This window comes from Hypanus sabinus, chromosome 18, assembly GCF_030144855.1.
Source record: "Hypanus sabinus isolate sHypSab1 chromosome 18, sHypSab1.hap1, whole genome shotgun sequence".
In the NCBI taxonomy this organism is placed as follows: Eukaryota; Metazoa; Chordata; class Chondrichthyes; order Myliobatiformes; family Dasyatidae; genus Hypanus; species Hypanus sabinus.
In genome coordinates, this window is record NC_082723.1 from 64,300,461 (window position 1) to 64,324,156 (window position 23,696).

Here is a 23,696-nt window from a genome sequence, read left to right on the forward strand (position 1 = left end):
AAAAGTCTGCTTGCATTTACCCTATCAATACTCCTCATAAATTTGTATACCTCTATCAAATCTCCTCTCAATCTTCTATGTTCTAAGGAAAACTATCCTAACCTACTCAATCTTTCCTCTAGATTCCTTTAGATTGAGGTGTTGAGAACAGCCAGTGTCAGGAAGAAAATAAATGGGAAAATAATTAAGAGGGACAGAGGCAAATGTTATTTGCAACATGTGTGTGAGTCAGGAACTCACTGCCTGCAGATATAATGTACAAACAGAGCCTGTGAATAAATAGAAAGAGGGAAAAATATAATGTTTCTATTCCATGAAGGTCTCTGCAACTTTCTCATAGCTCACAATGTCACCCAGTTTTATTCCTCAATGTACTTAATTATGTATTATATTCCCATGAGTCACTCATACAGATTATGAACATGTAGAATTTGCTACCCTAATTCTCAAACCTATCCCAGATACGCAATCCTCTCAAATACTTGTGTACATCTAATTCTGGTCATTTTCTCATTAACAGCCATGCCTCCAATTATCAAGGTCCCAAGCTCAGGAGCTCCATCTCCCTTTTCTCCTTCAAATTTGTCCCACCACAAGCCTTTTGGTCATTTGCTGACATCTTGTGCAGGTCAGAATCATTACACATTCCTGTCATATCCGCTGGGATGTTTTAGCACATTAACTGCAGTTGGCAGCTGTGAAGGAAGGTTCTGACACATGTGCTGACTATTCACAAGAGTACAGGTGAAAGGGGAGGGAAGAGGAGCATCCGCTTTGAAGCAAAGTTGAGAAAAGGAGAAGTAGATGCTTTGGAGGAGGAAGTTATATTTTGCTCTTTAGTGCATACAACAAAAGGCAAATAAAACCTCAGAAAAATGGAGACAGACATTCCCATTCACAAAGAAAGTAGGTACAACATTCAAAGGTGACCAGCCTTCATCATGATGTGAAATCTCCTAGCTGTATATCAATCTTTTATTTATTGTTTGGGTGTATCAAGACAAGTTCCAAGTCTATTGTGCAAGAGAAACAACGTTTTGGGTTTAGAACAAAAGATGGTCATGCACTGCCTAATTTTAAGTACAAAATAACATGTATTCAAAACCATATCAGGGTTTTACAATACTCCGATATAAAAATACATTAAAATATTTACACTGAAACATTTAGAACAATGCAAAGGGGTGGCTTATGTTATGTTCTGTGTCCATTCAAGTGCATGAATTCTGCAGTTGCATCAAAATGTAAAACAGCAACAATTCTGCAAATTTAAATCACACCAAAATATCTTTCACCACAGGATTGCTTACTTTGTGGAACAACAGAAATAAAAGCTTGCACACCATTAACGAAAGAGAGGAGGATACAATGAAGGTGGGGAAGAGGTAGATTCTGAATGGATGCTGAATTGCTGAACCTTGGTGTTTATGTTACTGAACACTATAAGAGTAATGGATCAAGCTTGCTGCAGGCTATTAAAAGGTCGCGTCATTCCAAGCCTTCCGTACTTTGTTCCACGGACCTCCCAACACTGCAGTCACCAAGAAGATGAAGACCAGCAACATTCCCTGGGCAATTGATTGTGAGTATGCTTCACCTAGACAAACACATGGCTTGTTAGACATTGAAATCTCTTTTTGTGGGAGTGAACATAGAAAACAAGAGTAAATGATTTCCTTTGCAAATATAAAGGAACATTAGAAGCTGGTGCCTTGCTTGTGTCACATTCATGTTACTGAGCATAAAAGAATAGTTAGGAAGAAATGCGATGTTAATAGATTGTATTTGCTGCAGGACATTAAAAGGTGACATCATTCCAAGAACCATCCTACAGAAACCCCATGGTCCTGATCCAGTGTCTCGACCCAAAACATCAACCTGATGCTGAGTTCTTTCCGTGTTCCAGCACCTACAGTATCTTGGCTTTTCACAACCTCCTGGGATTTACGCCCAAATTGAGACTAATATTTTCATTCATGGATGCCTTTGCCATTGAGTATAAAAGGTTCCACAGCCACTACATGGAAACGTCACCAGTAGGAATGTAGGAATGTCTCCGTAGCTCGTTTCCTACATTACACCCACATCTAGTTGGTTGTAATGCAATTTATAAATGGTCCTGCAGCTAAGGGAAGTGGTGATACAAACAGAGACTTAAGTGCTTCAGAGACAGAATGGAGGAAAATACAGGGGGATGATTATAAAAGAAACATTTTGTCAAGAGAAAGGAAGCAAAAATCAGACAGGGCTCTTTTTCTCAGAGCAGCAATGGCAAGTACTAGAGTACATCCTTTTAAGAAGGGTGGAAGAAAATTTATGGAGATGTCAGAAGTAGATTTTTTTCTTACACTGAGATGCCCAGAATGCTCTGCTGGATGGTGGTAGAAACAGATACAATAGGGGTATAGTAGAGACTCTTTGATAGGCACATAGATGTAAGAAAAATGGAGGGTTATGGGCTGTGTAAAAGGGAAGGGTTAGATTGATCATGATGTAGATTTATACTGATTAGCACAAAATCATTCAAGACCAATGCTCAGTTCAAAAGCTACTGAAATGAATTTGACGGAATGCTTCAAGATGAATGCATCTTCCCTACCTGTATAACGCCTTGTCAATGGATAGGCAAGGTCAGGCCAACACACGTCATTCCGAGCACAGTCATATTCAGTGTAGGTCAACTGGAAGCTGTACAACAAAATTATTCCAATGACTTTCAACCACAAGATGAAACAGCCCCCCCTCCCACCATTCTTTCACCTTCCCCTTGAAACCATTTCTGCTCTTCAACTATTCCCTTTACTTTATCAACACCTGCTGGATAACAACTCGTCTCACATTATTTGAACTAGATTTTTGACTATACCAGGTTGAATAAAGGAGAGATCCTTACTGTACCTAGTGGCTGTTGTGTGTTCCTCATAGCAGATGCTGAAGTCTTGGGAGACCCAGAGTCTCCCAGGGAACTACATCTGCATGAAGTGCATCCAGCTGCAGCTCCTTGAAGACCATGTTAGGGATCTGGAGTAGCAGCTGGATGACCTTCGGCTTGTACTGGAGAGTTACAGAAAGATCAGAGTTACAGAAAGTAGTCACCCCTACGTTGCAGGAGGTGAGTGGCTGGGTGACTGTCAGGAGAAATGGAAATGGAAATAGGTAATTAGTGCAGAGCGCCTCTATGGCTATTCCTCTCAACAACAAGTATACCGCTTTGGATACTCTTGAGGGGGATGAACTCCCAGGAGAACGCCACGGAGACCAGGTTACTAGCACTGAGCATAGGTCCGTGGTGCAGAAGGGAAAGAGGGAGAAGAGGAGAGCAGCAGTGACAGTGGACTCAATAGTCAGGAGAACAGACAAGAGGTTTTGAGGATGTGAAAAGGACAACCAAATAGTATGTTGCCTCCCTGGTGCCAGGTTCAGGGATGTCTCGGATAGTGTCTACGACATTTTGGAGGAGGATAGAGAGCAACCCGATGTCTTGGTACATATTGGTACCAATGACATATGAAGGGAAAGCAAAGAGGTCCTGAAATGAATTTAGAGAACTAGGTAGAAAGCTGAGAAGCAGGACCTCCAGAATAGTAATTTCTGGATTGCTGCCTGTGCCATGTACTAGTGAGGGCAGTTGGCAGATGAATGCGTGGCTGAGAAGCTGGTGCAGGGGACAGTGCTTCAGGTCCTTGGATCACTGTGTTCTCTTCTGGGGGAGGTATGACCAATTCAAAAGTGATGGGTTGCACCTGAACCCAAGAGGGACCAATATTCTCACAGGCAAGTTTGTTAGAGGTGTTGGGGAGTGATTAAACTAATTTGGCAGGAAGATGGGAACTGGAGTGAAGGAACTCAGGATAAGACAGATGGGTAAAAAAAAACAAAGCAAAGGTAACGTGCAGTCAGACTGTCAGGAAGGGCATGCAAAAGACAAGTCAAAATTACAGCCAGCATGGTGAGTATCAGTGCATTCCGGATGCAGAATCAAAAGGGGTAGCAAATACAGTTAAGAGCCCATGATATTGAACGAAAGTTACTGGCATGGTTAGAGCATTGGCTGATCGGTATGAGGCAGCAAGTAGGAATAAAACAATCCTTTTTTGGTTGGCTGTCAGAGACTAGTGGTGTTCTGCAGGGGCTGGTGTTGGGACCAATATTTGTCATGCTATATATCTATGACCTAGATGATGGAACAGATGGCTTTGTTGCCAGATATGAAGGCTGGTGGAGAGGCAGGTAATGTTGAGGAAACAGGTAGGCTACAGGAGGACTTAGATTAGGAAAATGGGCAAGCAAGTGGCAAATGAAATACAAAGTTGAAAAAGCCATGGCCATGCACTTTGGTAGTAGAAATAAATGTGCAGACTATTTTCTAAATGGGGAGAAAATCCAAAAATCTGAAATGCAAAGAGACTTGGGTGTCCTTGTGCAGAACACCCTGAGGGTTAACTTGCAGGTTGAGTCGGTGGTGAGGAAGGCAAATGCAATGTTAGCATTCATTTCAAGAGGTCTAGAATACAAGAGCAGAGATGTGATGCTGAGGCTTAACCTTGAGTATTGTGAGCAGTTTTGGGTTCCTCAGGTAATAAAAGATGTTTTGGCATTGGAGAGGGTCCAGAGGAGGTTCAGAAGGATGATTCCAGGAATGAAAGGGTTATCATATGAGGAATGTTTGAGAGCTCTGGGTCTGTACTCACTGTAATTTAAAAGGATGAGAAGGGATCTCATTGAAACCTTTCAAATGTTGAAAGGCCTAGACATGTCAGAAGTGGAAAGGATGTTTCCTATGGTGGGGTACAGCCTCAGGATAGAGGGGTGTCCATTTAAAAGAGATGCAGAAAAATTTCTTTAGCCAGAGGGTGGTGAACTTGTGGAATTTATTACCACAAGTAGCTGTGGAGGCCAGGTTGTTGAGTGTATTTAAGGCAAAGCTTGATAGGTTCTTGATTGGACATGGCATCGAAGGTTATGAGAAGAAGGCCGGGGAGTGGGACTGAAGAGAAGAGAAAGAAAAAGGATCAGCCATGATTAGATGGTCGAGCAGACGATGAGCCAAATGGCCTAATTCCTATGTCCTAAAACAGGTTGTACTACTGGAGATCTTTGACTATAACAGACATTACAACTGGTGATCAGTGCCGATGAAGGGTCTTGGCCTGAAACGTCGAATGTCCTGTTTTCCATAGATACTGTCTGACTTGCTGAGTTCCTCCAGCATTTTGTGTGTGTTGCTTGGATTTCCAGCATCTGCTGATTTTCTTGTTTATTGACTATAATAGGTTGAATAACTGGAGAACTTTGACTCTAACAAGTTGTATAACTGGAAATCTTTGATTCTAACAGATTGTACAACTGGAGATCTTTGACTAACCAGATTGAATACCCAAGCAACAATGATACTGGCACAGGGACAAGAGCATCCCAGCAATACTGTCTGTGCAGATTTGTACATTCTCCCTGTGACCACATCAGCTCTCCCCACCTCCACCCCAATTCCCTCCTTCCCTCCCTGGGTGCTCCAGGTTTCTTCCACATCCCCAGGGAGAGGGCAAGAACAAAAGCCAAACAATGAATTAAGAAAGAGAGAAGCTTGTAGTTTAAGAATTAACAGCACATGATGGTAAATCATTTGAAGCTCCTTGTACCTGGTCAATGGAGGCTCTCGCTGGGCTGGTATTTGAATAAACTGCACAGACGTGCGGATGGCGAAGGACTGAAGAAGGGAACTGTTCTTGCAGGCTGCACTATCTCCTCCTCCACAAGAAATGTGCCAGCTCACTGTGGAGAAACTGAAAAGGCAAAGCCATTGGTCCAACAAGTGACAGGAAGAACCGGAGGAAATATATTTCTATACTGTAATTTGTAATGATTTAAATGTCAGTTTGAAAAGTCAGGGAAAGCAAAAGTTAACAGAAGCCAGATAAATAACCAAAGGACAGCATGCTTGGTTTTGGCAAAGGTCCAATGTTTTGAGATAATTGGACCATATTTGTGGGTGCAATGATATGACTGCTTATTTTTGAGTAGAAGTGACATGATTCAATACACAGTGAAGGAAGATGGACCTAGGGCCAAAATCAAGTGCTTTTTAAATACTTTTTCCCTCACTGAACCAAAGAAACAATTTTAGAATACAGCAAGGCAAAGAGAGAAGAACATGGATGTCCAGAGCAGCCAAGAGGGCTAAGGTACAACTGTAAGAGCTGAGTAAAACAAGGGAAAGATTGGTTTGGGCTTCTTGAAGATAATCAGCATGGATTTGTGCACAGGAGGTCAGCCTTACCAACCTGACATTTTTGAGGAGGTAACGAAGATGTTTAAACACTAAGATTACCACTCTGTTGAGTAACCAATTTTTCATTTTGGTAGCCCCAAGGGTAAGCATGTCCTTTGCTATTGGGAAATATTAATTACTCAGAAATGAGCAGCCTGATTTATGTTGTATGTAGAACATTAGTTAGTCCAACATTTGGAAGATGCCAACTAGCTAATACAACTGTGACGCCATCTTCTTACCTGACCTCAACTCCAAGTATCACCCATTGTGGGACTCCTTCAACCGCACCAACAACTGCTGTGAGAAACTGAATGTTCATAGCGGCAGGAACCCCAGCACAGAATCCATAAAATCTACCTTCAGGGAAATCCTTAAATGAAGCTACAATTAAAAAAATGATTTATATAAATGTGACCAATTTGAAAACCACAGGCTCTCACTCACAGCTTTGAACAATACATATGATTACAGGAAATTGAACTTACGCAGCTCTTGATCATATCCACAAGGTATTCCTAAATGCTTAGTGACATGAATTGTTTTTGTAGTGTAGGTATCATTCTAAAGGTAAACAATGCAGAGTAATCTCTCAAACATGAAATGAGAGAATGCCAAAGTAATGTGCTTTTGATGGGAGTTGGGTTATGCAAAATACAGGCCAAGCACTACCTGCTTTTCCAGATAAAACCAAGGAAGAGTTTCCCAATAGAGAACTGGACCCTCTGTTTAATTCATTATTGAAAACCATGGACATTCTCTATCCTGGATTGGCATGTCAGTTTCAATCTAGGAATGTTGTGAGCAATTTTGGGCCTCTTATCTAAGAAAGGATGCACTGACATTGGAAAGGGTGTAAAGGATGTTTATGAAAATGATTCCCGGGATTGAAAGGCTTGTCCTATAAGAAGCATTTGATGGCTCTGGGTCTGTACTCACTGAAATTCAGAAGAATGAGGGGAGATCTCATTGAAACCTATTGAATGTTGAAAGGCCTTGACACGAGTGGATGAGGAGAGGATGTCTCCTCTGGTGGAGGAAGTCTAAGACCAGAGGACACAGCGTCAGAATAAAGGGACGTCCATTTAGAACAAAGATGAGAACAAATTTCTGTAGCCAGAGAGCGGTAAATCTGTGGAATTCATTGCCCTAAGTGGTTGTGGAAGCAAAGTCATTGGGTATACTTAAGGTAGAGGTTGATAGATTCTTGATTAGTCAGGGCATAAAGGAATATGGGATGAAGGTAGGAGATTGTGGCTGAGAGGGAAAATGGATCAGCCATAATGAAATACCGGAGCAGACTCAATGGGCCAAATGGCCTAATCCTGCTCCTATATCTTGTGCTCAGATCAGAATCTATTTTCATCTTGGATTAACAACAGTTTGCTTTAAAGGTTAACAGTCACCAGAAAAGAAACATTGGCCAGTACTGATAAACCACATCCTGGATTCGATAACGTTAGCACAGTGGTTGATCAGCTATAGTAGATGAATTGAACAGCTTAACTATCACAAGAAATGAAGAACTGAAGTTATTTCAGAACATCTTGTCCATCTCCAATACTAAAGCCTGCCCGTCTCAACTGCGAAAAGCCAGAATAGAGCTGCCAAAAGAGACCAGAAGTTGCCATAAGGGGCCTCAAGTACACTCTGTACAAAGTGGTGGACTGGCAAAAGGCTCTTTGGGGAGAAAGGAGCTCTGGGAGTGTGCTGCATTGTCAGAGCTGGCTCACTACACAGCAGTAATTAAACTGAGACTGAAATCTCATCAGACAAAATCACACCAACATGTTTTATATGGGTATACTCACTGAATCATTCAAGACACATCTAACAAAAAATATGAAACAATTCAGTGATGTTGAAATATGCCAAACACTCAACACTAACGAAGGTGTTGCTACTTCAGAGGACCTATCCTGAGTTTGGCATGTGAGGGCAATTATAAAGAAAGTACAACCATGCCTCTACTTCCTGAGGAGTGTGAAGATTTGGCATGACATCTAAAACTTTTGACAAATTTCTAAAGATGTGTAGTGGAGAGCATATTAACTGGCTACATCACAGCCTGGTATGGAAACACCAATGTCCTTGCACGGAAAATACTACAAAAAGTAGTGGTTACGGGGAGTCCACTCCCCACCATTGAGCACATCTACCTGAAGCACTGTCGCAGGAAAGCAGCATCCATCATCAGAGAACCCCACCACCCAGATCGTGCTCTCTTATTGCTGCTGCCTTCAGGAAGAAGGTACAGGAGCCTCAGGACTCACACCACCATGTTCAGGAACAGTTACTACCACTCAACCATCAAGCTCTTGAATCAAAGGGGATAATTTCACTCAACTTCACTTGCCACAACCTATGGACTCACCTTCAGAGATTCTTCATCTCATGGTTTTGATTTTTTTTGCTTATTTATTTATTCTTAATATTCCATTCATGTTGTATTTGCATTCTGGTTGAACACTGGTCTTTCATTGACTCTATTATGGTTATTATTCTATTATGGGTTGAGTATGTCCGCAAGAAAATGAATCTCAGGGTTGAATATGGTGACAAACATGTACTTTTATAATAAATTTACTTTGAACTATCAAATACCAACAGCTCCTGGTAGATTAGCTGCTCCTTAAATCTCTCTGGTATTCGTGGGTCACTGGTGTGAAAGCAAGCCAGCTGCATTTCCTTATGTAAAGGGGATTTCTTCTTTTTTCCTTGTTACTGTGTATGTAATCAAAATGGCTTCTTTGTTTTGTTAAAAGTAGGAATGCTTCTTTGTTGTGAGAGAATGCTAGAAGCTTGTTTGGGTTAAAATTTACTGATAATGAGAATTGTATTCCTTTGTAAACCAATTGGGATTAATGTTGTTCTTTCTTCTGAGTCTGTAAGCTATTGTTGGCGGGCTTTTGGGCAGATCGGCGCGAGGGGGTGAGAGAGGACGCGATGTTGTAAACTGGGCGAGGAACGGACCCCAAGCGGGGGTCCGAGGCCAGGAGGTACTCCGAAGAGAGGAGATGAAGCTAGGTGTGCTTGGTTGACCATTTCGGATGGTCCTAAGCTGCAAGTCGAGGAGTTCGGAGGGGATCGAATGGTGGCCAGAAGACTTCAGTAATTGAGCTCCAACGGTTGTGCACGAAGTGGTTTGGACTTTGATAAGTTTGGCACCTTTTCTTTATTTTTTTTTCTTCATATATGCTGTATCGTTATTAATCACTTAGTTATAGTAACCTTTATAAATTGTACTCATTTAATCGCATATGGTGTACTGTCTGTTTTTGGGCAAGGCGGGGACATCATGCAACATCCACAGCAGCTGATTACCCAGTTTGGCGGGGCCAAAGGCTGCTCCCCCTAGACGGGAACGAGTTGAGCGAGCCTGAGGCGACCCAGGGGGTTACATTGTGGGGTGCTTGTCCGGGATTGATTTCTGTGGAAGCTGTGTGATCACCCTCTTTAAATTATGTCTGCGGCGAAGAGCTGGTGTGCCTTTGCGGGTGTGCGATTGCTGGTTATCTCTGCATGTGTGTTGGGTGGGGTGGCTGTTTTTGCCCCAGAGGGTGTTGTTCGAGTACCAACTAGCGTTGACGAAATGGTCGTGGGACCATGGGTTGTCCGTACTGTTTGGAGAGTGAGGAGTGACAGGTTGGGATGTTTCAGCAGTGGTAGGCTTCGCCCGGTTGTTGGAATAATGTCCAGCCCTAAAGAGGCGGAGGCGTGGGTGGAGCAGGCCTGTCAGTTGTTGGGTGAGTGGCAGTGCTTGGCTGAGGGAAAGCGACAGGGACTGGTTGAAAGTTTGAGTAGGCGGGCTGGTGACATTGTTAGAACTGTTGGGTGCAATTACCTCGAAGTGGCAGCTGCCAGTTCTGGGAAAGTGTGGGAAAATGCATTTGGTTTGACTGGAAGTCAAATGTCGCAGCTGGGGGGCTTATCATATCCGTGGCAGGAGATTGGTGGAAAGTTTTTAGGGTATCCCTTTTGGCTGGGGGGCAGATAAATTACTTGCGGTGCCAAGGGGATCTGTCAAGGGGATCAGTTGTTCCGTTGATCCGAGAGGTGTCGGGAAACTTAAGAGGAGGCCCAGTGGGGGAACGGCTTGGGGTCTCTGGGGGAGCACGTTCCCAGCAATGTACCAAGGAACTCCCGAAAGGAACTGACCTTATTCCTGAAGGCTTAGAGGGACCAAGTGCACAGGTGTTGTTACGGATGGATGGAAGTCAAGTTAAAGCCATCCTCGGCACCGGGGCGCCGGTGAAGTTGCTGCACAGTTTGTTTTATAACCGTTATTGGAAGCATTTACCCTTGACGACATTGAGGGCACTGGAAATTTGGGGTACCAGTGCCGCTGATTATCCAGACGACGGTTGTTGGTCAGTGAAAATGGAGTACTTGGAGGCAAAAGTGGAGGTGACTGAGGTTCATGAATCGTTAATGCTGATGTGTCTGGACACTGTTGAGACGGGCAGCGTTTCTGTTCTAGAGAGAACCAATATCCTGCTGGTGCGCTTGGGGGCCTTGGGGGCTTGGAGGCAGGTGAGCGCTGTTTGGAGGCATTGTCGATGCACCCAGAGTTTTGAGCTGCTTGTCAGGACATGTGTAGCAGCATTGGGCCGATACCGAATTCAAACAAGAGCCGGTGGTGGTACGGCCTAGGGGAAGTATCTGAGGGTGAGACCCTCTTAGTGGACACTGAAGACACCTCGGAGAGAGAGAGGTTGCGGCGACTGAAGCCATGGAAGACGTAGGCAGCGTGTGTGTGGATTGTATTGCGCTGAAGAGGCGCACTGTCAGTGACCAGAATATGGCCCTGAGGGCCAAAGAGGCGATGGCCTATCTGAGTGGTGCGAAGTGGTTTAAGGTACTGGATCTGAGGAGTGGATGTTGCCAGATCCCGATGAGTGGGGCCAACAAGGAGAAGACGGCCGTTATAAATTCAGGTCCGAAAAGATGCCACAGGGCATATCTGGAGCCCTTGCAACCTTCCTGCGGGGCATGTGGAAGACCATGGGGGATGTGGAGGCATTTGGAGTTTTGGTGTATGTGGATGATCTCTTGGTATTTGGATTTGCCTCAGGAGAATATGAAGTGAGGTCGTTGCAGGAGCGGCTGAGAACTACAGAGTTAAAGTGTTTTCTGGACACGTGCCAGGGCTGGCGAAGGTCGCAGCTCGTGAGTGACTGTCTCTACAGAATCAAGTTTGAAATGAAGACGGAGAGACTGGAGAAAGTTGATCTGGAAGAAGTCATGAGGAAGAAAAAGCTGGAGAGAAGTGCAGTGAATACTGAACAGGAGGCTGAAGAGACTGCAGGAGCAGTGCAGACCACGTGTTTCTGTTTGGAGAAGATCAAACAGCGGCTACCGATCGCAGAAATGAGGAAGAATACAGATTCGATGGATAATGTGCTGGATGTGTGGTACATGCTGCCTTTTGCTGACTTTCCCTCGATTGAGGAAGAGACCTTTGGCCCTTCCCCCACTGAGTCAGGTGTAGTGGGGAGGGTTAGCTGTGTGCAGTGGGGGGCATGAGTGAGAGGTTGAGAGAGGAGTAGATAGTGGGCCCAAGGTATCCCCAGTTGTGTCCTAGCCTGAAGGGTTTCGGTGAGGGGGTACGGAGGTCACAGAAGGATTAGGGAACTCCCAGATAGTTGGTCTATGTAGCACCTGAGGAACAGGGCATGAGGTTTACTGTGTGGGGAGGAGATGTCACTGCTTGTGCTTGGGTTACGGTGTGTTGGCAGGAAAGGTGGCGAGTTATTTAATAGTCATGAGGACATGACTCTTATTTGGTGGGGGGAGAGTGTAAAGGGGGTTTCTTCTTTTTTCTTTGTTACTGTGTATGTAATCAAAATGGCTTCGTTTTGTTAAAAGTAGGAATGCTTTTTTGTTGCGAGAGTGCTGGAAGCTTGTTTGGGCTAAAATTTACTGATAACGAGAATTGTATTCCTTTGTAAACCAATTGGGATTAATGTTGTTCTTTCATCTGAGTCTGTAAGCTATTGTTGGCGGGCTTTTGGGTAGATCGGTGCGAGGGGGTGAGAGAGAGAGGACGCGATGCTGTAAACTGGGCGAGGATCGGACCCTAAGCAGGGGTCCGAGGCCAGGAGGTACTCCGAGGAGAGGAGATGAAGCTAGATGTGCTTGGTTGACCACTTCGGATGGTCCTAAGCTGCGAGTTGAGGAGTTCGGAGGGGATCGAATGGTGGCCAGAAGACTTCAGTAATTGAGCTCCAACGGTTGTGCACGAAGTGGTTTGGACTTTGATAAGTTTGTCACCTTTTCTTTATTTTTTTTTCTTCATATATACTGTATCGTTATTAATCACTTAGTTATTGTAACCTTTATAAATTGTACTCATTTAATCGCATATGGTGTACTGTCTGTTTTTGGGTGAGGCGGGGACATCACACAGCTTCCACACCAGCTGATTACCCAGAAGGCTGCTCCCCCTAGACGGGAATGAGCTGAGCGAGCCTGAGGCGACCCAGGGGGTTACACTTATCTAAAAATGACTGCACATTAACCGACTAGGAATCTCTTTGCGATACTGTAGGAATACACAGGAAATCGGAGCGTGAAGGTCAGCTTCACCATTCAGTCATAACTGATCCTATTAGGTATCAATTCCACTCTGTTCACGGTGTGTGGAGGCAGCTTTTAATCCACAGCCTACACAGAATAATACAAAAATATCTAGCAGCATCCTCACCAAGGTGAATCTGCACCAGAGCTTGTACCGGTCAGAATGCTGGTGCATGACAGACAGCAACCTTACCAAGCTGCCGTCATTCAGCAACATGAGCCTCCATAGGTCCTCCGTATTTTCTGGCCAAGAAAGATCTCCAACCTGCCCTTCTCCTTCAGCATCATCAAGAGGACATGGCCACAAACATCATGAGGAAATGATAAAGATGGATTGGGCATGTGATGTAAAGAGATGCAAACTCTATCATCAAGGCAGCACTTCATTGGGCCCTTGAAGGGCAGAGGAAACACGGGAGATCAAAGACAAGTTAGTGCTGTACCACAGAGACAGAAATGAGGACCCTGAACCACAACTGGGGCACAATAGGGAAGATGGCCAAGGACAGACAGACATGGAGGACCTTCACTGCAATCCTAAATGCCAGTGGCATAACAGGCAGTAAGTAGGTAATCTAGCAGGCAAATGAAGGAAATACCTCACTTCAGCTACAATTAAAAACTTACCTTTAAATAACGACACCCACTCTGATAGGTCTGTGAAGTTGGAGTTTCCCCTCTGTGCTACGTAATCCGCTGGCACAAGATTGAGCAGATTTTCATAAACAGTGGACCTGTCATACATCAGAAGGGCATCAGGCAAGCAATGGAAATCAGAGCATTACTACTGTGTCAACGCACTCCGACAGCTAATCTCAGAAGAGGTGCCCAATTTATCTGAGTCAAACTTGCAATCATACAGCACAAAAATAAGCCCTTCAGCCCAGCTGATCTGTGCTGACCATGATTCCCTATCTAAGCTAGTCCCATTTTCTGCATGTCTGGCCCATATCCCTCTAAACCAGGGGTTCTCAGCCTGGCTTAATGGTATTGGTCCATGGTATAAAAAGACGGTTTGGAACCCCTGCTCCAAACCTTTCCTATTCATGTACTATCCATAAACCGTGGTCATGCTTTGTTGAGGCCAGAAACATAACGACACTTGCAGACCACCCCGGCCCATCCTCATTGTCACAAAAGAGGCATTTCATTATGTTTCAATGTAAATATGACAAATAAAACTAATCTTTATCTTTGACCTGTCAGGACTGCAGACCTGAGGTACTTGCCCAAGTAATAGCAACACAGAATCAGAGGATGCGCAGTGCTAACCCAATATCCCCACAGCAAATTCACAACAAATTTAGAAAGTATGTGAGAAATCCAGGTGGTCCCGAACCCTTCATAAACCCAGCATACAGTGTCCTGGCTGGGCTTCAATAGCAAAATAACATTGAAACTGTTGATTCAGAGCTGTGTAAACATTTCAAAGATGGTACTGAACTAATTGCTAGAGTAAAGCAAACGTCAATTGTCATTCACACTTACTAGATTAATTCACTGAGCATTTTCCATTAGGGGAGAAACAGAAGGGGATTGAACTCAGAGAAGTGGAAGTAAAAAAATACAACACAAGGCACCAGAAATGCAGGGAGCGGCCTCAGAAATATGAGGATCATAGTTGAATAAGGAGCAGAACATTCTGAAATAATTCATTCTAGTTGCTTTTCATTTCACTGCTCCTCATTACTATACTTTAAAGAACTTAACTGGTGTTGGATTGACTGTTTAATTCTTAGATTAAACTATTTGTTATTTTCTTTGCAACTTAACAATAATTATTTGCTTGCATTTTAAGTAATTCTTAACATGCACATAACAAACTAGTACAGAGGTTCCCAACCATTTTTTAATGCCATGGACCAATACCATTAAACAAGGGGTCCATGGACCCCAGGACGGAAACCCCTGCACTAGTGGTTATACAAACTACAATTCTGAAAAGCTCTGGCAGTTTCTTTGTGCAGCACTGAATAAGTACTTCCTCATTGGTTAACTTGGTACTAGGTATTCAAATGCAGACTTCTAATTGGTTGCCTCTGGTCAGCATATTTGTATGGAAATTTTCATATTTGTGTATAAAAATAGCAGCTTAATGCTAGGTGCCATCTTTAGTTTCTCATTCTTCTTTAATCTTAGCTTTCCCCTATCACTGTCTGTTTCAACTTTCCTGTTCTATCAACTCTTAATAAAGGAACCTTGGATTAAAAACACCAGAATCCAACACTGGGTATGAAGTATTTAAGGAATGTCTCATTGTTGTCAATTGAGTTACAGAAATGCAACTACCTTATTGCAAGATTTAAACATTTTTTTTAATCCAATGTAATTGAGGATCCAGTGGTTGGTAAGTTGATGGAAAAGATCCTGAGAGGCAGGATTTATGAACATTTGGAGAGGCATAATATGATTAGGAATAGTCAGCATGGCTTTGTCAAAAGGCAGGTCATGCCTTATGAGCCTGATTGAATTTTTTGAGGATGTGACTAAACACATTGATGATGGTAGGGCAGTAGATGTCGTGTATATGGATTTCAGCAAGGCATTTGACAAGGTATCCCATGCAAGGCTTATTGAGGAAGTATGGAGGCATGGGATCCAAGGGGACATTGCTTTGTGGATCCAGAACTGGCTTGCCTACAGAAGGCAAAGTGTGTTTTTAGATGGATCATATTCTGTATAGAGGTCAGTCACCAGTGGAATGACTCAGGGATCTGTTCTGGGACCCCTACTCTTCGTGATTTTTATAAATGACCTGGGTGAAGAAGTGGAGGGATGGGTTAGTAAATTTGCTGATGACACAAAGGTTAGGGGTGTTGTAGATAGGAGGGCTGTCAGAGGTTACAGCGGGACATCGATAGGATGCAAAACTGAGAAGTGGCAGATGGAGTTCAACCCAGATAAGTGTGAGGTGGTTCATTTTGGTAGGTCAAATATGAAGGCACAATATAGTATTAATGGTAAGACTCTTGGCAGTGTGGAGCATCAGAGGGATCTTGGGGTCCGAGTCCATAGGATATTCAAAGCTGCTGCGCAGGTTGACTCTGTGGTTAAGAAAGCATACGGTGCTTTGGCCTTCATCAATCGTGGAATTGAGTTTAGGAGCCAAGAGGTAATGTTGCAGTTATATAGGACCCTGGTCAGACCCCACTAGAGTACTGTGCTCAGTTCTGGTCACCTCACTACAGGAAGGATGTGGAAACCATAGAAAGGGTGGAGAGGAGATTTACAAGGACGTTGTCTGGATTGGAGAGCATGCCTTATGAGAAAAGGTTGAGTGAACTCAGCCTTTTTTCCTTGGAGCGACAAAGGATGAGAGGTGACCAGATGATGAGAAGCATCGATCGTGTGGATAGTCAAAGGCTTTTCCCCAGGGCTGAAATGGCTAGCACAAGTGGGCACAATTTTAAGGTGTTTGGAAGTAGGTACAGAGGAGATGTCAGGGGTAAGTTTTTTTACGCAGAGAGTGGTGAGTGCGTGGAATGGGCTGCCAGCGACGGAGGTGGATACAATAGGGTCTTTTAAGAGATTCCTAGACAGGGATATGGAGCTCAGAAAAATAGAGGGCTATAGGTAACCCTAGGTAATTTCTCAGTTAAGGATATGTTCGACACAGCTTTGTGGGCCGAAGGGCCTGTATTATGCTGTAGGTTTTCTATGTTTCTAAAGATCAACAGGTTGCTTTTTTCTCCGGTTAAACACACCTTGTTGCACATACAGGTTAAACTCACCTGAACATACATACAGGTTAAACTCACCTGGACGCACATACAGATTCAACTCACCTGGACGCACATACAGGTTAAACTCACTTGGACGCACATACAGGTTAAACTCGCCTGGATGCACATACAGATTAAACTCACCTGAACATACATACAGATCAAACTCACCTGGATGCACATACAGGTTAAACTCACCTGGACTCACATACAGGTTTAACCCACCAGTACACACATACAGATTCAACTCACCTGGATGCACATACAGGTTAAACTCACCTTGACGCACATACAGATTCAACTCACCTGGACTCACATACAGGTTTAACCCACCAGTACACACATACAGATTCAACTCACCTGGATGCACATACAAATTAAACTCACCTGAACACACATACAGATTAAACTCACCTGAACGCACATGCAGATTAAACACACCTGAGCGCACATACAGATTAAACTCACCTGAGCGCACATACAGGTCAAACTCATGAGCACACGCATACAGATTAAACTCAATTGCAGACTTGTCCTTTCATTATAGAAACAGCAGCCAAAGGCAAGTGCAGTGGGACAGTCCACAAGAACATTAGCTATCTGACATTTTTGCCTAATAAACCTGACTATCAAACCCTTGAGAGAGTCAAACAATTGCTTACACACCGAAGAGCAGTACAGTTTTCAAAATCATCAATGCCAAGGCGCAACAGGCAGCCAGAGGTTGCATCCTCTCCAAACAATAACGACGTGGTTTTAGCTGATGAGCACAGCCCATTTCCAACTGGAAAGCAAAATGGAATAAAAATAGATTTTACAAAAACAGATTTTTTTTCCGAACTTTGCTCACATTTATTTATTTAGAGACACAGCATGGAACGGACTTCCAGCCTAATGAGCCACGCCACCTAGCAATCCACTGATTTAACCCTAGCCTAATCACGATTTACAATGACAATTACCTATTAAACAGTCTCTCTTCAGACTGTGAGAGGAAAGCGGAGCACCCAGAGAAAACGCATATGCTCACGGGAATGATGTACAAGTTAATAAAAAGTACAAGTCTTCTCATAACAACTTAAACTATGACAGCTTTTTCTTGATGAAATAACAGAGAAGGTTGATGACAGAAATAATGTTGATGTTATCTGTAGGACATGTCAGACTCATCATCAAGACTGATGCTCATGGAATAAAAGGTGCTACAAGGCAAGTTTAATGTCATCTGTTCATGGTACCGGGGACATGCGCACTTACAGCAGTATCACAGGCACATAAATACGGACAACATACAGAATACAAATTGTATGCAAATTATATAAAACTGAAAAAACTGCAAAGAAAAATGGCAAACAGAAAAAAGTCCATGGTAGTGCGAGAGGTTATTAATACTGCTCTTTTGCTGAAGTTGGTTGAAGAATCTGATGGTTGGAGGAAAGTAGCTGTCCCTGTACCTGGTGGTGTGGGACTTCAGACATCTGTACCTCCACCCCAACAGTAGCAACGAGAAGGGGACATGAGCTGATTATTGGGGATACTTGAATGATAGATGCTGCCTTCCTGAAACCTGTAGATGCTGTCAATGGCAGAAGGGCTGTGTCCACCACTCTCAGTGGAGAGGAGGACTGTCGATGGTGTCAATGGTGAAAAGGACTGTGTCAGGGGTGGGGTGGGCTGGTGTCAACAGAGAGGAGGACTGGTGTCAGCTGTGGGAAAGACTGCGTCTATCACTGTTAATGGTGTGTAGGATTGGTGTCAGTGGTGGGGAAGACCGTGCCCATGATGGACAGAGTGCGTCCTCCACTGTTGATGGTGTCAGTGGTGAAGAGGACTGGTGTTAATGGTCAGGAGGACTGGGCTCACCACTGTCAATGGTGTCATGGTGAGAAGGTCTGGTGTCAGTGGTGGGGGGTGACTGTGTTCACCACTGTCGATGGTGTCTGTGGTGAAGAGGGCTGTGTCCATCACTGTCAATGATTCAATGGTGAGAAAGACTGGAGTCAGTGGTGGGGAAGACTGTGTTCATGATGGACAGTGTGTCCACCACTGCCAGTGAGGTTAATGGTGAGCAGGGCTGATGTCAGAGGTAGGGAGGACTGTGCCCCTGATGGACAGGCTGTGTCCAGCACTGTCAATGGTTCAATGGTGAAGAGGGCTGATGTCAGAGGTAGGGAGGACTGTGACTGTGATGGGCTGAGTGTGGCAACCACTTCAGTGGTGAGAAGGGTAGGTATCAGTGGTAGGGAGGACTGTGCCCCTGATGGACCTGCTGTGTCCACCACTGTCAATGGTTCGATGCTGAGGAGGACTGATATCAGTGGTAGAGAGGACTGTGCCCCTGATGGACCTGCTGTGTCCACCACTGTCAATGGTTCGATGCTGAGGAGGACTGATATCAGTGGTAGAGAGGACTGTGCCCCTGATGGACCTGCTGTGTCCATCACTGACAATGGTTCGATGCTGAGGAGGACTGATATCAGTGGTAGAGAGGACCGTGCCCTTGATGGACCTGCTGTGTCCATCACTGTCAATGGTTCGATGCTGAGGAGGACTGATATCAGTGGTAGAGAGGACTGTGTCCCTGATGGACAGGCTGTGTCCATCACTGTCAATGGTTCGATGCTGAGGAGGACTGATATCAGTGGTAGAGAGGACTGTGCCCCTGATGGACCTGCTGTGTCCATCACTGTCAATGGTTCGATGCTGAGGAGGACTGATATCAGTGGTAGAGAGGACTGTGTCCCTGATGGACAGGCTGTGTCCACCACTGTCAATGGTTCGATAGTGAGGAGGACTGATATCAGTGGTAGAGAGGACTGTGTCCCTGATGGACAGGCTGTGTCCATCACTGTCAATGGTTCGATGCTGAGGAGGACTGATATCAGTGGTAGAGAGGACTGTGCCCCTGATGGACCTGCTGTGTCCATCACTGTCAATGGTTCGATGCTGAGGAGGACTGATATCAGTGGTAGAGAGGACTGTGCCCCTGATGGACAGGCTGTGTCCATCACTGTCAATGGTTCGATGCTGAGGAGGACTGATATCAGTGGTAGGGAGGACTGTGCCCCTGATGGACCTGCTGTGTCCATCACTGTCAATGGTTCGATAGTGAGGAGGACTGATATCAGTGGTAGGGAGGACTGTATCCCTGATGGACAGGCTGTGTCCACCACCGTCAATGGTTCGATAGTGAGGGCTGATGTCAGAGGTAGGGAGGACTGTGACTGTGATGGGCTGAGTGTGGCCACCACTTCAGTGATGAGAAGGTTAGGTACCAGAGGTAGGGAGGACTGTGTCCCTGATGGACCTGCTGTGTCCACCACTGTCAATGGTTCGATGGCGATGAGGACTGAGGTCAGTGGTGGGTAGGGCTCTATTGGTGATAAACTGCACTATGTCCACTACTCTGCAGCTTCTTGTGCTCCACACATTGGAGTTGCTGTACCTGGCCATAATGCAACAGCCTGGATAGAAAATTAGACCATTAACAGAAACCAGTAGCAGTAAAATGTGACTTTCCACACTATGTAAATTTAGAGTACAACAACTGCAAGGATAATAAAGGCTCAAGATGATAGATTGGGTAAATTGGTGGGAGATTAAATTTAGAGGTGAAAAAATGAAACTTTCACTTATTGCAACCCACATAAAATGCTACAGGACTCAGCAGATCAGGCAGTATCTATGGAAATGAACAAACAGTCAAAATTTTGGGCCAAGACCCTTCATCAGGACTGGGTTTATTGCAAGAATGAGCAGAGTCAATTAAAAAAAGAGATATGAAGGGGGGTACGTATCATTTGTTGGAGGGGGCAGGGTAGAGAAATGGTTTAAAAGTCACATGGAATCCTGGCACTATAAACAGAGGCATGGAGCTCAAGAGCATGGAACAATAAACCATTACAAACACTGAAGTAACGAATCCTGCCTGAGCATCATACTTTATGATGGACACAAAAGAAATTGAATAAAAGGACTACAGGGATGATGGTATTTACTTATCGGGATAGATGAGAGGTGCCAGAGCAAGTGGATAAGTACAATAACAATTTTTAAAATATAGTTGGATGGCTCCATGGTTTAGAAAAGTTTAGAGAGTTGTGGGCTGGTAAATGGACTGATATAGACGGGAATCTTAGTCAGCATGGAACAGTTGGGCTGAAGGATCAGCTTCTGTGCTGTAACAATCTCTAATTCTATAAGAAGTTTTTATCTTCAACCACTAGAATAGAGGAGGGTGCAAATGGAGTCAGTTACAGCCATTCATCCTTTGGCACCATTCGTCCATGCAGGCCATGTTGCCTTCTTGCAGTGCTTCTGTAGATTCAAGGCATCAATGACAGACAGGAATAACAGAATGAAAATTCACAGGGCAGTCTGTGACCTCAGTGTCGTGTGTTTTTTTCCCCCTCTCCCTCTCTCTCTTTATTACTTCTATTGACAAAAACAAAATGCATCACCTGGTCGCCATATTCTTAAAGGGACTTGCTGCAAATTTTTGCCTCTCTCAAGGGCAGCCAGAACTGGTCTTCCAACTAAGTAACCTGAAATGAACAGAGAACATTTCACCATTCTGCACACTGGACAGGTTTTATTTATTTAATTACTTTATTGACATACAGAGTGGAATAGGCCCTTTCGGCTCTTCCCCCAATTTAACCCTGGCTTAAAGTACAAACTGCTTACAGGCAGCAGTGGGAATTGAACCCAGGTCACCTGTTTAAAAGTGTGCGCTAACCACTATGTTACCATGCTGCCTCAAATTCTGTTGCCAGCTGATTAATCTGCCCTTTATTTACACTTTTTAAAACCTTCAGGATTTTGAATAAAGCTTTTCAATCCTCATCAAATAATTTCTTGTCTAAAGGGACGAACTCCTGCTTCTCCAGTCTCGACATATAATTGAAGGCTCTCTTCACAGTGCTCCAGCCATGGTAAATCTAATGCTCAGTAGAAGTTAATTCCTTGCCCTTGATGCATCATGGTGAGCTGAATGGCCTGTATCTGTGTGTTACCTTATACGTGTTTAAAGTTACGACAGGCGTAGATAGGTGGATGGTAATAGTCTTGTTCTCCACAGGTGATGGACATGCCATCACTGTGACATGCTGCTAGTGTTATATTGAAGAGAGCAGCCCAAAAGGTCCAGTTTCAGCATCAAGGTTGTGTTGGATATGGGTCAGGATTATCAAACATTAACCCTGCTAACACATTAAGTAAACAAGACTCAGTCACCCACATAGACTGAAATTTTAAGCAACATCAGGATAGTAATGGAGTTGTGTGATGAAGGTTCAGGAGTAACAGTCTAACATTTATCAGTGTTAAAATTTCCTTAATGAAGTGATAGTGGATATAAGTTAATTGAACATTCAACAGTTTACTTTCATTAAAAAGCTTGCAGATTGCTATGGGTTTTTATATTTTTGGCTACATGTCACTGCAAGCATCAACCAACAGGCTCTTGAACCAGAGTGGATAACTTCACTCACCCCATCACTGAACTGTTCCCACAACCTATGCACTCACTTTCAAAGACTTTTCATCACATGTTCTCAATATTTATTACTTATTTATTTCTATTTTTATTTTTTCTCAGCTCAAGATGGTAAAATATGAATTAGAGGCACAGTCAAGCACACTCAATTCTCAATTGCTAGGAACTTGCAGACTAATCCTGTGGTATTTAGTGTTGTGGATTTCTGGAGATCCAGGATGCTCTTCATCAATTACAGGTCAGCATCTGACACCATCCTCCCCTCAAAACAAATCAGTAAACTTCAAGACCTGGGCTTCAACACCCCCTTGTGCAATTGGATCCTGGATTTCCTCTCACGTGGTTCAGATTAGCAAAAAACATCTCCTCCACAATTTCTATCAGCACAGCAGGGATGTGTACTTAACCCCCTTCTCTACTTGCCTTACACTTATGACTGAGTGGCTAAGTACAACTCCAACACCATATATGTGATTGCTGACAACACCACTGTTGAGAGCTATATCAAAGGTGGTGATTAATCAGCATACAGGAGGGAGACTGAAAACTTGGCTGAGTGGTGTAATAACAACGACCTCTCACTCGATGTCAATAAGACCAAGGAACTGATTGTGGACTTCAGGAGAGGGAAACCAGAGGTCCATGAGCCAGTAATCATCAGAGGATCAGAGGTGGAGAGGGTCAGTAACTTTAAATTCCTGGGTGTCATTACCTCAGAGGACTTGTCATATAAATACTATTGCAAAGAAAGCACAGCGGTGCCTCTACTTTCTCAGAAGTCTGTGGAAGTTCGGCATGTCGTTGAAAACCTTGGCAAACATCTATAGATGTGTGGTGGAAAGTGTGCTAACTTTCTGCATTACTGACTGGTACGGGAACACAAATGCCTTTGAGCAGAAAATCTGACAAAAGGTAGTGGATTCGGCCGGTGCATCACAGGTAGAATCCTCCCAACCACTGACCACATCTATATGAAATGTTGCCATACAAAAGCAGCATCTGTCATCAAAGATCTTCACCACCCAGGCCATACACTTTTCTCACTGCTGCCATCAGGTAGAAGGTACAAGTGCCTCAGGACTCATACCACCAGGTACAAGAGCAGTTACTACCCCTCAACCATCAGGCTTTTAAACCAAAGGGGATAACTACACTAAACCTCACTTGCCCCATCGAGATGTTGCCATAACCTATGGACTCACTTACAGGGATTTTTTTTTGCTTATTTATTTTTAATATCTTTCATTTTGTATTTGCACTCTTGTTGAATGCTGGTCTTCCATTGATTAGATTATGGTTATTATTCTACTATGGATTGAGTATGTCCGCAAGAAAATGAATCGCAGGTTTGTATATGGTGACAAATAGCTACACCCATTTAAGGACTCCGTTATATTGTTACTTCATGCTTGTTATTTATTGCTTTTTATTTAGATCTGCATTTGCACAGTTTGCTTAGTTAACAGTTCCTGATGTTTACAGTTTATATTTATTGTTCTATAGATTTGCTAAGTATGCCTGCAGAAAAAGAATCTCAGGGTTGTATGTGGTGATATATATGGACTCTGATAATAAATTTTACTTTGAACTTTGAAATTTACATAAATATTGCTGTTTAATGCTACAGTGT

The 23,696-nt window shown here is 43.7% G+C and overlaps 1 protein-coding gene across 3 annotated transcripts in view; it reads right to left on the reverse strand.

Annotated features, from left to right (window-relative positions):
- Positions 1 to 961: 961 nt before the first annotated feature.
- The window catches only part of LOC132407687 (tectonic-2-like), a 56,036-nt gene continuing 33,301 nt past the window's right edge, over positions 962 to 23,696 (reverse strand). For all 3 annotated transcript variants that reach the window (XM_059994537.1, XM_059994535.1, XM_059994534.1), the window contains 7 exons: positions 21,030 to 21,113; positions 17,236 to 17,353; positions 13,475 to 13,581; positions 6,511 to 6,652; positions 5,640 to 5,783; positions 2,600 to 2,688; positions 962 to 1,597 (listed from right to left, as the gene is read on the reverse strand). In XM_059994537.1, the coding sequence (XP_059850520.1) occupies positions 1,476 to 1,597; positions 2,600 to 2,688; positions 5,640 to 5,783; positions 6,511 to 6,652; positions 13,475 to 13,581; positions 17,236 to 17,353; positions 21,030 to 21,113 (806 nt within the window). In that variant the 3' untranslated portion in view covers positions 962 to 1,475. The remainder of the gene's footprint in view (positions 1,598 to 2,599; positions 2,689 to 5,639; positions 5,784 to 6,510; positions 6,653 to 13,474; positions 13,582 to 17,235; positions 17,354 to 21,029; positions 21,114 to 23,696) is intronic.